At 34.9% G+C, this 12,985-nt stretch overlaps 1 protein-coding gene across 1 annotated transcript in view; it reads left to right on the top strand.

Annotated features, from left to right (window-relative positions):
- Positions 1-8,906, top strand: part of LOC123524214 (trafficking protein particle complex subunit 13-like) — a 140,404-nt gene extending 131,498 nt beyond the window's left edge. The window contains exons 8-11 of the mRNA XM_053539099.1: positions 2,742-2,943; positions 4,189-4,289; positions 4,749-4,902; positions 6,345-8,906. Of these exons, the coding sequence (XP_053395074.1) occupies positions 2,742-2,943; positions 4,189-4,289; positions 4,749-4,902; positions 6,345-6,443 (556 nt within the window). The 3' untranslated portion in view covers positions 6,444-8,906. The remainder of the gene's footprint in view (positions 1-2,741; positions 2,944-4,188; positions 4,290-4,748; positions 4,903-6,344) is intronic.
- Positions 8,907-12,985: the final 4,079 nt, after the last annotated feature.

Raw genomic sequence — 12,985 nt, 5'->3', positions numbered from 1 at the left:
CTGGTTGCAAAGGGATTTTTATCTAAAAAAAAAAATGCCGTTTAAGACAAAACCACAAAATCTACAAAATCAAATGATTTCACTGTGAATTAATTTACGGACACTTTTCAAAACAATCATAATTATTATGCTATTAATACTATCACTGAGTTATGGTTTGCACATGACTTTATATAGTTTTAGTCAAAGTTCTAATTATCATTTTTTTGTGAGTTTGATGATGTTTTTTAATAAGTGTCATAAAAGTATTTAGAATGCACATATTGATGTTTATGTGCCTGTTTTGGAAAAAGGGGTTATATGATGAAATATTACATACAACCACTTCTATGCACTTCATACGAGCCACACCATGAGAAAAGCAACATGGTGTGTTTGCGACCAGCATGGATCCAGACCAGCCTGTACATCTGCGCAGTCTGGTCAGGATCCATGCTGTTCGCTTTCAAAGCTTATTGCAGTTAGAGAAACCATTAGCAAATAGCATGGATCCTGACCAGACTGCGCAGATGCGCAGGCTGGTCTGGATCTATGCTTGTCGCAAAAGCACTATGTTGGTTTTCTCATGGCGCGGCTAATATGATTATGATAGTGGTGGAAGAAGAACTTAGAATGCTCTTCTGGGTATTATTAAGAAAAAATGGACAGGCTTTTGGGTAAAACCACTGACCTACGGCAAGGCAGCTGGTTGGCTTTCTGACATGCTATGGTATGACCCCAAGGGCTGAATAAGCATCAAGTGTACTAGTATATTAGTCAGGGAAATGTTAATTGAAGTAAGTCAACTTAAGTTTTCTGCCACAAAGAGCACTTTTATATAAAATATTCTTGAAAAACAACTTGAAACATCTTGCCAGATTTAAGTCAGCTCTACTCAGTTGTTCAGGTGAGTGATTTGGGTTCGGCTGGACCTTCTCACAGTCCATACTCTGTAGACAGTCAACCTAGAATTTCATGTCTGCAAATAACATTGCATTTAACGGTTTAAACACAGTTGTAATTAATTAGAAATCAGACTCGCAGTGTTCGGTATCATTATGATGCATCAAAATGGATGTGCAATTTAATTATGGATCTGATGTGTCGTTGCTATGTAAAGCTTTAGACTTCAGTGCAATATTACCTGCTGTAAATGTAGGTGATTTTGTGAGAATTAATTTGCATCAAAATTGTGCTATATGAAATGAAAAAAAAAAAACAACATCCATTTAATTAATTTAATACCTCTTAATGTCAGTTCTATGCTCAAGTTTAATTTTGATACTTGCAGATAATGAAGTAAAGCTTCCACCAGTTCTTATAATAGCTGTTGTTATTTGTTTTGTCATCTTTGTAATTTGTTTTGTCATATTTGTTATTTGTTTTTTTGTCATATTTGTTTTGTCATATTTGTTATTTGTTTTTTTGTCATATTTGTTATTTGTTATGTCATATTTGTTATTTGTTTTTTTTTGTCATATTTGTTATTTGTTATGTCATATTTGTTATGTCATATTTGTTATCATATTTGTTATTTGTTTTGTCATCTTTGTTATTTGTTTGGTCATCTTTGTTATTTGTTTGGTCATCTGCGCCACCAACTAATATTATTTGATCTTGTTGGGGTAGGAGTTGTCTGTATGGACTAGGAAGGGGAGAAGGCGGGGGTTGGGGTGGGAGTTGTCTGTATGGACTGGGAAGGGGAGAAGGCAGGGGGTTGGGGTGGGAGTTGTCTGTATGGACCAGGAAGGGGAGAAGGCGGGGGTTGGGGTAGGAGTTGTCTGTATGGACCGGGAAGGGGAGAAGGCAGGGGGTTGGGGTGGGAGTTGTCTGTATGGACCGGGAAGGGGAGATGGCGGGGTTTGGGGTAGGAGTTGTCTGTATGGACCGGGAAGGGGAGATGGCGGGGGTTGGGGTGGGAGTTGTCTGTATGGACTGGGAAGGGGAGAAGGCGGGGGTTGGAGTGGGGCCGCATTTGGAATTAGAGCATCTCCTGTATCTGGCACTGCACCCTAATTAAAATGACTTAACATTTTTATGGCCCAACATTTTTGTTGGAGGGGGTGCATAAAGTATTTCTGCTGTACGTACGTCCATCCATATGTCCTGAAATTCTTGCATGTCCAACTCCTCCCACAATATTAGCCTTTTTGCTTCAGACTTTCATAGATGAACATGCTTGATGTGCAGATAACTATAAAGGAAGGAACTTCTGCTGTGACTTTTTTACTGCAATTGTGGCCCTTTGATAGTTTTGATATATAGAGAAAAATCGTGTGTGTCCAACTCCTCAAACAAAAGGATATATGCATGAAAGTTTCACAGATGAAGGACCTTGATGTGACGATGATGATAAATAATGGACTTTTTTCTGTGGCTATTTTCTCTTGCAGTTATGGCCCTTTTTAATTTCACAAAATAGGCCATAGTGAAGAAATTTGGTGTGTTCAACCCCTCATACACTTTTTAAAGGAATGGACTCAAAGTTGCACAGATGCACAAACTAATCTGATTACAATTTGCTTCAGACTTAGTCAAACATCCTTCATGTGAAGATGGTCTGTACTAAAAACTTTGCTATTTAGAGGATGGCCCAGTATATGGGGCATCCATGGCCTATGGACACAATTATAGTTCTTACAGATTTGCTGTTACATCTAATAGATGGTGACTATAAATACATATACTATGTTTAATCGTTTGAGATTTGATAATTCCCACTAAAAAAAATGTAAAGTTTGTTTGGCTGTTTCTTTTTGTAGACCTGGTAATGTGTTTGGTAAAGTTGATTATCTCAACCCCATGGACACACGCCAGTATCTGTATTGCCTCGCACCAAAACCGGAACTATACCTAGAAAACAAGGTGCTCAAAGGGGTGACCAACATCGGTAAACTGGACATTGTGTGGAAAACAAATCTTGGAGAGAAAGGGAGATTACAGACAAGTCAGCTTCTTAGAGTGGTTTGTAACAGTTCTTTCCCTTTGATGATAACTTTCTCTCTGACATAGTTGACATTTTGATGCTATGTTTTTTTTTTGGTATTATTTGAAAGATTTGTGTCTGCTGATTTTAGAACAAGAATTAGTAAATAAAAGATGACCATAAAATTAATAATATGCAAGAATCATTACAGTCATGTTTTTTTTTTTACTGCAAAATGATATATCTTACACTAATAACTGGATTTCTGTTGAATTATCATTGAAGACTATAACGTAAAAAGATAGAAATTCTATAACTTATTTTTGTCATGTAATTTCTGTTTGCTTTCAAATGATACCAAAATTATATGAGCTTACCAGGCATCAATATTTAGTATATTTTAATAGCACTGTTATATGGAACTTGCTTATTTGCAAATCGAATACCTTGTTGAATTTTTGGCAGTTCTTGCATTGATCCATTCATAGAATTTAAACGAAAGCTTAGGATGGAAAAAACATGGAACAGCTACTCTAAAATTATCCCCCATCCCTTTAGAGAAGAGAGGCTGTCCAGTTTTACCTGTGTTGGTCAAGTAGACCATTTGGTTTCTAGTTTGTAACTAGAGAACCCTTTGGCCTCCATTAGATTTCCCAGAAAGATAAGATCCTGTAACTGTTACTTACAACCTTTTATGACCTACACAGATTTGGAAACTACATTGAAAAAAGCCATAATTTGAACATACATGTAAAATGACAATTATCTCATCTTGTTTATTGAGCCAAAGTAAATATTTTGTTAATGATATAAGTCTAATTCTGTTACTTAAGACCAATTTTTCAGTAGCCTTTAGAAAAAGACTGTATCTGGATTTTCCTAGAGCAGGCATACTTCATAGAATCATGTCCTGCGATCAATAGATGACCCCTTTTTGTTTGAAGGTCAAAGGTCAGGATGCCAACATCATAGTTTACTTGAGAAAGAAAATAAGTTATAACACTTCCATTTATCTTAACAAGCTATCATGGCCCGCACAATCTGCGTTTTACATGGCATTACCAAGTTACTGGAGATGTACCTGTTTCAGTCTGTACATTTATAGTTTTGTTAGCTCACTAATGTAGCCATCATCAGTTGATCCATAGATAATTGCTTTGAATAACAGCACATCTTGAACCTAGGACTTTCCACACCAAGAAATTCTTGAATTCTTGAAAAAACATTTTCAGGCTCCATGATATGGCAGTAACATGATTTCACCATACTTGTTCTATTTTCAGGCCCCAGGATATGGAGACATCAGAGTGACTGTAGAGAAGATGCCAGACAGTGTACCACTGGAGAAAACATTTGATGTTACACTTAGAATAACAAATTGCTGGTAACATGACATTTACTTCATTTTTTTTCTATTTATTCTAAAATGTAAATTTCATGATAATGGTAAAACAACATGACTTATTCTGTATCTTTTCTTTAAGAGTCAAGTGAAATAATTTCACAATCATGCAGGGCTGGCTGCTGTCCAGTGTTAGTCACTTTTGTTGTGAAATAGGGAAAGTGAAAGTGTTTAAAACAGTAAATTAGTAATGGGTAATAGCTACATTGTTGAACTGTACTGACTTTTAATGAGTGACATAAAACAGGAGGTATTCTGAATGGTTGTAAAGACATAAAAACTGGAAGTTTTTTAATGACTATATAGACATAAAAAAGGCTGTGACATAGAAATAGGTGGTTTTCTTAATGTCTATAAAGACATAAAATAGGAGGTTTTCTTAACAACTATAAAGACATAAAAATGGAGGATAGTTGACCTTAAGCAAGACTTTTATTTCAGTGAAAGAGATATGGAGTTGACTATGGTTTTACAGAATGACTTGAACTCAGGTCTCATGTGGTGTGGTCTCTCTGGCAAGAAACTTGGCACGCTGTTGCAGAATGAACACATGGACTTGTCTCTGAACCTTATTACAACAGTCCCAGGTTTACAGGTATATAACAAACAGAGGATATTAAATTTTGTTTGTTTCTGCGTAAGATCAAACTATCTTTCACCAAGTAAACACTATATACAATATCTTTACAAATAGCATAGCTACAAGTATAACTGTAAAATGTTTTGTTCATTAGTGATAGATACTTTGATCTTATACAGAAATAAACAAATATTCTCTATTTAACAAATATTTCATTTAAATCTTTAAAACAAAATATATTTTAGTTTATTAGATATTGCTTTCTGATAAAGTTACAAATCTCTGCAGGAATAATGGTAAACCTGCTTTATATGCCAGGTTGGAAAAGTTTATATTCTAACATGCAAAATAATGACAATTTTTATGGTCAATGTCCAGTTACTCGGACTCATTAGCTCGACTATTCGAAGAATAGGGGAGCTATCCTACTCGCCCATGCGTCGGCGTGACCGTCAGCGTGAGCGTGTCACACAAATGTTAAAGTTTGCGTACCACCTCAAATATTTTCAAAGTCCATTGAAATATTGCTTTCATATTTTGCATGCTTGTTTACTATCATGACCCCAGTCTGTAAAAAGGAGGAGGCAACTCTATCAAGCATTTTGACTGAATTATGGCCCTTTTTCGACTTAGAATAAATGTTAAAATTTGCGTACCACCCCAAATATTTTCAAAGTCCATTGAGATATTGCTTTGATATTTTGCATACTTGTTTACCATCATGACCCCAGTCTGTAAAAAGGAGGAGTCAACACTATCAAGCATTTTGACTGAATTATGGCCCCTTTTCGCCTTAGAATAAATGTTAAAGTTTGCATACCACCCCAAATATTTTCAAAGTCCATCGAGATATTGCTTTGATATTTTGCATACTTGTTTACCATCATGACCCCAGTCTGTGAAAAGGAGGAGGCAACTCTGTCAAGCATTTTGATTGAATTATGGCCCCTTTTCGACTTAGAATAAATGTTAAAGTTTGCGTTCCACCCCAAATACTTCCAAAGTCCATTGAGATATTGCTTTGATATTTTGCATACTTGTTTACCATCATGACCCCAGTCTGTAAAAAAGGAGGAGGCAACTCTATCAAGCATTTTGACTGAATTATGGCCACTTTTCGGCTTAGAATAAATGTTAAAGTTTGTGTACCACCCCAAATATTTTCAAAGTCCATTGAGGTATTGCTTTCATATTTTGCTTACTTGTTTACCATCATGACCCCAGTCTGTAAAAAGGAGGAGGCAACTCTATCAAGCATTTTGAGTGAATTATGTCTAATTTTCGACATAGAATATACTTACTGTAATGTTAAAGTTTTACTCATTGCTTATATTATACCATCAAGCACTGAGAATAGTGGAGCGCGCTGTCTGCTGTCAGCTCTTTTCTTTCTTTCAAGATCACAAAATATAACTTAATTTTCATATGATATAAACAATAAGGTACTTCTCCTTCAGACGATATCTGGCTTACGGCTTACAGACAACTTTCTGAAGAGGACGTATGAGCACGATGAAATAGCACAAGTGTTTGTCTATAATGATCCTGAATCATAGTGTTTACACAATCTGATAGTGATGTAGATTTTTTTATAGACAGTTATTGTATGTTTTTGATAAAAATTACTAGTTCATCATGTTAAATCTTAAATCTTTGAGCATCATCTCTGATTCGAGGTTCTAAGATAATGAAACAAAATTTGTAAACCAGTCTTAATACTCCCATCATAGTTGTTACTGATCACAGTTTTGAGAATTAGCCAATGGGAAAGCTTGCATTTGAGACTGGTTCTCTAAGTAGTTTTAATATTCTCCAGAAATGTTTCATATGGCTGTTATCTTAAGGTAGGAATAAGGTTTAAAAGGAGGGACACTATTAAATCTTCTTAAATAGTTAGCAAACAACTGTCATGTTGTTATAATTGGTAGATGTATGTATATTTTGTTATTAAACATTCCAGTAAATGTCAGTAGTGAAGTAATAAAATAGATATAAGAAAAGTACAAGCTTACTACCATTTGATGTCTGCTTAGCTCAGTAGGGAGAGACAGATCCATGGATTTTAGGGTTTTGAGTTTGATTCCCAGGCAAGGCATATGTTCTCTTTGACAGTTTGTTAATAGATATTGTACCACAGATGATTCATCTTCTGCCTTTGAATTATTTGTGAAGATTAGGTAAATACTTACAAAGATTCCAGGAACACATATAATAGGTTAACTTATTTAATAAACTGAAATATATTATAAAAGTGGTGCTAAACCCAGAACAGACTACAGCTGGATCTTGATATTTCAAACTCGCTTATATCCCAGTCACACATACGGCGCGGATAGCTACGTCTAGCTACAGATAGAAACGTAGTTATCCGTATCGATCCGTACCTGAGCCGTACAGATTGATACAGATCACTACTTTAAGATATGGCTCAGGTACGGATCGACATGGATTACTACATTTCTGTCCGTGGCTAGACGTAGCTATCTGCGCCTTATGTGTGACAGAGGTATTACCTGGAAATTCTGGCTATACAGAGAGATGTTCATGTCCTATCCCAGACTCATTAAGTAGAGAACTGCTAAAGAGATTAAATGTTCTTCTCTCTTGGGGTTGTGCAATATCTGTTGTAAATTTTTAGAATGATATGCCATCGTTGATTTAATATTTTTGCACCTTGTAACTGTGTGGCTAATTGTTCTTTTGTAAAAGTAAAAATACCTACTGATAGAGATATATATGTAGTGATATAACATTTGTACTAAAATTGCCCCATATGGTTCTGAGACAATCTGTGTATGAAAAGAATTGGAACCACTGCCTTATCCTTGCATGATCGTAAGAGGCGACTAATAGGGTCTTAACACTTGGTTTAGCAGTAATCTGTGATTCCAGCAGGTATGCAAATTTTGATTCCATACCTCATGTAAATGAGATGTCGAACCAAAATTTGTAGTCCTGTTTGGCGCCATATAACCTATACTGTGTTGGTGCACCGTAAAACCCAAATAAATAAATAAATTGTACTAAAATTGCATACATTAAAACTTATCATGCTGGACACGATTGTTTCTGTCATTGCGACCAGTGTAGATCATGATCAACCTGCACATCCATGCAGTCTGATCAAGATCTGCACTGTTTTTTATTCAGTCTGTATCTTTTTTGGTAAGAACCCGTTTTAACAGTTAATGGTACTGTCCAAATTGAAAGATGGACAAAGAAATTTAGCAGGGCAAGAGTTAATACACTGAACACTCGAGGATGCATTTGGAGGAGCAAATTACTCGAGTTATCTAGGATTTCAAATTATCCTAGAATAAAAACTATAAGGAGAACAACAGGGGACCACATGTATTAACTGAGGGAGCCCATAAACTCTAGCTATTCATTGATGATCAAATGAGCATTGTTCCACTGTATTAATTTACATAGTTTATGGCTTTTGTCAAATATAATTTATCTGTTTCAGAAAAAGTTATCTGTTTGAAACAAACTTAAAGACTCGCCACAGAATAAATGTTTGCTTTTGTGTTTCCATGTTGGTAATTATACATGATTGAGAAGTTTCTAGTTACAAGTTGACAGTGTTATTTATTAGGCAAAGACAAGATGCTTTTATTTACATTTTATTGCATTAATGTAGCAGTTTGCCAAGTACTTTATGTATTTAGTAAAGTTAAAACATACTTTGTTTCTATAGTGTATTATAGTTATTTATGTGTGAAAAAGATTGACTGAATGAGTTCGCAGATGAAATTGTGAAAGCACTTTAATTCAGGAAGGGTCTAAAGTGTCCACCTGTCATCTTGTAATATAGCTTATTATACCTTTATTGTCAGAATGATTTTTATGTAATTTAGGTGAGGTAAGAAATTAGGACACTAGGTTGTGGTGGGTCTTTAAGTGACAGCATTGTCCTCAACTGCTGCTGCTTCCTGTTTGTGATGGATGATAATATTTGTAATGATTGTGTTCTTATTTACAAATGTAAGAAAATTAAAGATACCTTACAAAAGGAATTTGGTTTTGTGGTTTTTCACTTCAATTGTTCAACCAAACCATACTGTTGCCAATCTAGTTATTAAGTACTTCTATTTTCCGTTAGTGGAGTCCAAGTTGTTGTCTCAAATGTTGCAAGATGAACAGATAGACATATGGGGCAGTGATTCCAATATTACCATTCCTGATAATCGGTATGAAAACAGGATATCATTAACTCATTTATCAGAGGCCACAAGTTTCCACATGGACAAAACTTCGACCAAAAATAACGTTACTGTAGGAACTATTGCCAGAACCAATATGGTCCAATTACGTAATGGCAGATGTTATGAAACCATATTTTCAACTCTTAAGCAATTTCAAGTTGAGTTACTGTGATCACCCTGTATCTGTTGTCGATCATTTTTAACATTTTACTATTAACGCTATCGAGGTCTATGTTTTAGCCAAATCTTAATGAAACTTGATCACACTATTTGCATTCATAGTATTAGAAGAATTTGATACTTGGTCATCCATGGTATGAAAAAAACTAGATCATTAGCTAAAACAATGAGAGAAAAAACCTTGTTGATTCCGGAGAATATATCAGAATGTATATTCTACCTGATCTTCATGGAACTGCGACAAAATATTTGCCTGTGTGAATTCGAGCTCAAGATTGAAACTGGGTCATCTGGGTTAAAAAACTAGGTCACTAGGTCGTATCTTAGAAAGAACATTAACACTACAGGGACTTCAATTTCTACCTGATATTCATGAAACCTGGCCCTGTGTTCACAAACATTTTTTCGGTCTCAGGTGAGTTTGAGTTTGAAATTTTAATATCAATTTTGTCAAGGTTAAATCCCAACTGAGACTGACCATCAATACTGAATAGCTGCTTGAAAATAGTAATTAAATTAAAATTCAGTTTTAAACATGCTATTTAGATATAAATTACAAATTAAGTTTCATTATTAAACTCAGCTGAGACTGAAAATATTTTGTGAACACGGGGCCTGATCAGAATATATAGAGATAGGCCCTAAAATTTTCAATGATAGAATTACATTAAATAAAGTCTAGAAATTAATTTCTAAGTCCTTGAAATAACCAAAAATGATTTCACAAATGTGAAGTTTATGATAGTTTTGTTAATATCAATAACAGAAGTTTTAATTTTTAATTTAAAGTTGTGATCCACAAAGAATGACAACTCTTGCCTTGGGCTAGTACTTATAAGTAGAGATCTATTAGTTTACTTCCCTTGCAATTACACAATTGAGTGGAAAATGAAAAAAACTGTTTAAGACACAATTCCATACTTTTTTGCACAACAAAATCATTAAGGATTTATTCATTTGTGTTTGATTTACCCCTCAAGACATGGTTCCTATGATTCTGTCAACTTACATATGGTAAAAAATTAACTTTTAACAAGCCAATAATAAAACGAAGTACCAGTAGGTAAATAATAGTGCAGATAATACAGTTTTGCTTGTATCAAAATGTCACAATAGATCCACTTTTGTAATACAGAACACCTGGTAGGATTAGTAAAGGTGCAATTATATTGATCTCTATTTCCTATGCCTAGAATATATGTCTTTATAAAATCTAGGTCTCGTTTAAGTTTTAAATGATGGTCATTCGGTCAACTTCATTTGTCACTTCAGATGCCACATTCTTTTCATGAATTTTGTCAGAATTAATGAAATCTAGGTCAAGTCTTGAGAAATCTATCATCTAGGTTCGAAAAGTAGATCACTACAACAAATCATAGAAAATCACTCCAGACACCACATTTTCTGCCAGATCTTCATGAAATTTTGTCAGAATTTGTAATTATGAATACTAGGTTGAGTTTGTAATAGGGTCATTTGGGTCAAAAGAGTAGGTCGCTGAGCTAAGCTTCACTACTAGGGCCACATTTTCTACCTGATCTTCTAAAACCTGATCAGAATATTTGTTTTCCCAAAATCTAAGTCAAGTCTGCAAATGAATCATCAACGGTTAAAAGTAGTCCACTGGGTCAAATCTATTACTACATATGCTATCTTCATAGAAAACATTTTTAACTCTAGATGTTAAAGTTTCTATGTATTCTACATAAAACGTGGTCAGAATGTTTGCCATAGTGAAAACATTTTTAACTCTAGATGTTAAAGTTTCTATGTATTCTACATAAAACGTGGTCAGAATGTTTGCCATAGTGAAATCTTAATGAAAGTAGGCCATCTGGCGTCAAAAACCAGATTATTAGTTTGAATCAAACACTATTAAAACCTAGAGTCCAATTTTTCTCACATCTTCATAGCATCTGGTCAAAATAGTTGCCTTCATAAAATCCAAGCCATCTTGAGTCTAAAACTAGACCACAAGGTCAAATTATAGAAAACATTGTTAACACCAGTATTTAAACCTGATTTTAGTGAAATCTGGTGTTTGTCTTCAATGAATTCATATAAACCTAAGAGGCAAAGAGTAGGTGGCTGGGTCAAGTAATAGACTAGATTTCCCTCCTGATTTACATGGAATTTGTCATAATAAAGGCTATGTCTTTTTGAAACTATAATATTTGGTAAAAATGAGCGATAAAGGGCTTGAGTAAAGCAATATCATTTTAGGTTAAATCATCGGCTCAAGGCGAGCTGTCGTGAGCGCTCTGTCTCCCGTAATCATAACTTTTAACAGTTTTACTTGCAGTGGACGTTGAAGCCGCAATATCATCATCTGTAAAGATTTAAAAACCTTGTTAACATCTTGCAGGGAACATTTTCGACCAGATATACGTGAAATCTAGTCAGAACGTTATTTTTTAGGTTAGATCATCTGCTCAAAGTGAGGTAACTTGACCAACGTGTCCCATCTTGAACAGTTTTAGTAGTTTACTATGATTGCTACAGCCACAGTATCATCTATAAAGTCATAAAAACTTGTTAACATTTTAGGCCTAATTTTCTAATGTTTTGCATGAAATCTAGTCAGAATCACTGTGAAAGTGAAGTCTTTGTCAAGCTGGTTCATCTGAGGTAATGGTAAAGATACCAAAGTAGCAAGATTGTGATTATTCACCGTCCGTCTGTCGTCTATCAACATTTTCGTCAGACGACATCTCTGAAACCTCCGGATGGAAATTGATGACACTTTCCATGGACGTTGTGGTGGTGGATCCTTTCAAAAGTTTTTCAAACGTCTGAAACTGCAGGTCATACTTAGATACTTTCATTTGGATGAGCCAGAGGAAGCTGCGTTGTTGCACATAGGGACTTTCTGAGTTTGAAATAGAAAAACATTCAACGCCATCTCCTTTACCTCTGGTCCAATTTTAACAACTGTTCCTTAGGTCACCCTTTACCAAGATTGTTAAAATCATTTTTATCTGTACGAAAACATGGCCTGGGGTCGTGATCAGTTTTGCTTATTTGTATCTAGCGGGAACTTCAAAAGTTAAACTTCAATCAATTTTACACAAATATCCATTGGGCGACCCTTTACGAAGCTTTTTAAATTTATTCTGTCAAAAATTTGCGATCAGAGCTAAAATTGGAGAATCTCAATACAATATCTCAGAAAGAAAAAAAAGGAATATATTTCTACAGATTTGAAAAAATATTAAACTGATTTCAAGAATTCATGATCGTAAATAAAGTTGACGTCATGAAGGCGTCGCTGACGTGGGTCGTGATGCGTAGCCCGCAGGTAATCAATGGACACAAAATAATTATAATGCAAGGTATCAATTTCAGAATTGATAAATTTGGAACAGAAACATTTTTTATCGAAATTAGTTCAAGACGTCATTTTTGAACGGCCCTGGTATTTTGTCCAGCCCTCGATATAATTTAATCTAAAAAATATTACCTGCCCTACATATACCACCGTAAGGGGAGATTTTTTTTTATTTTTAGCTCTTGCGGCAGTGTCTTTTCTGCGAATCGGAATAATTCGAACAATTTTGGTAAAGGGTCCGTTTCAAAGTAATTTAAAGTCAGGCAGGCACTTTCTAATAATTTTAAAGTTTCCATAATATACAGGCCCACACCTTTCGGAGGGCATATGTTTCTGAGAAATGCGATCAATTTGAACACACTTGTTAAAAGATAACCATAGG

This window comes from Mercenaria mercenaria, chromosome 3 (genome assembly GCF_021730395.1).
Source record: "Mercenaria mercenaria strain notata chromosome 3, MADL_Memer_1, whole genome shotgun sequence".
Classification (NCBI taxonomy): Eukaryota; Metazoa; Mollusca; class Bivalvia; order Venerida; family Veneridae; genus Mercenaria; species Mercenaria mercenaria.
Note: the sequence above shows the minus strand (reverse complement) of the source record. Positions and strands in the feature narration are given on the sequence as shown.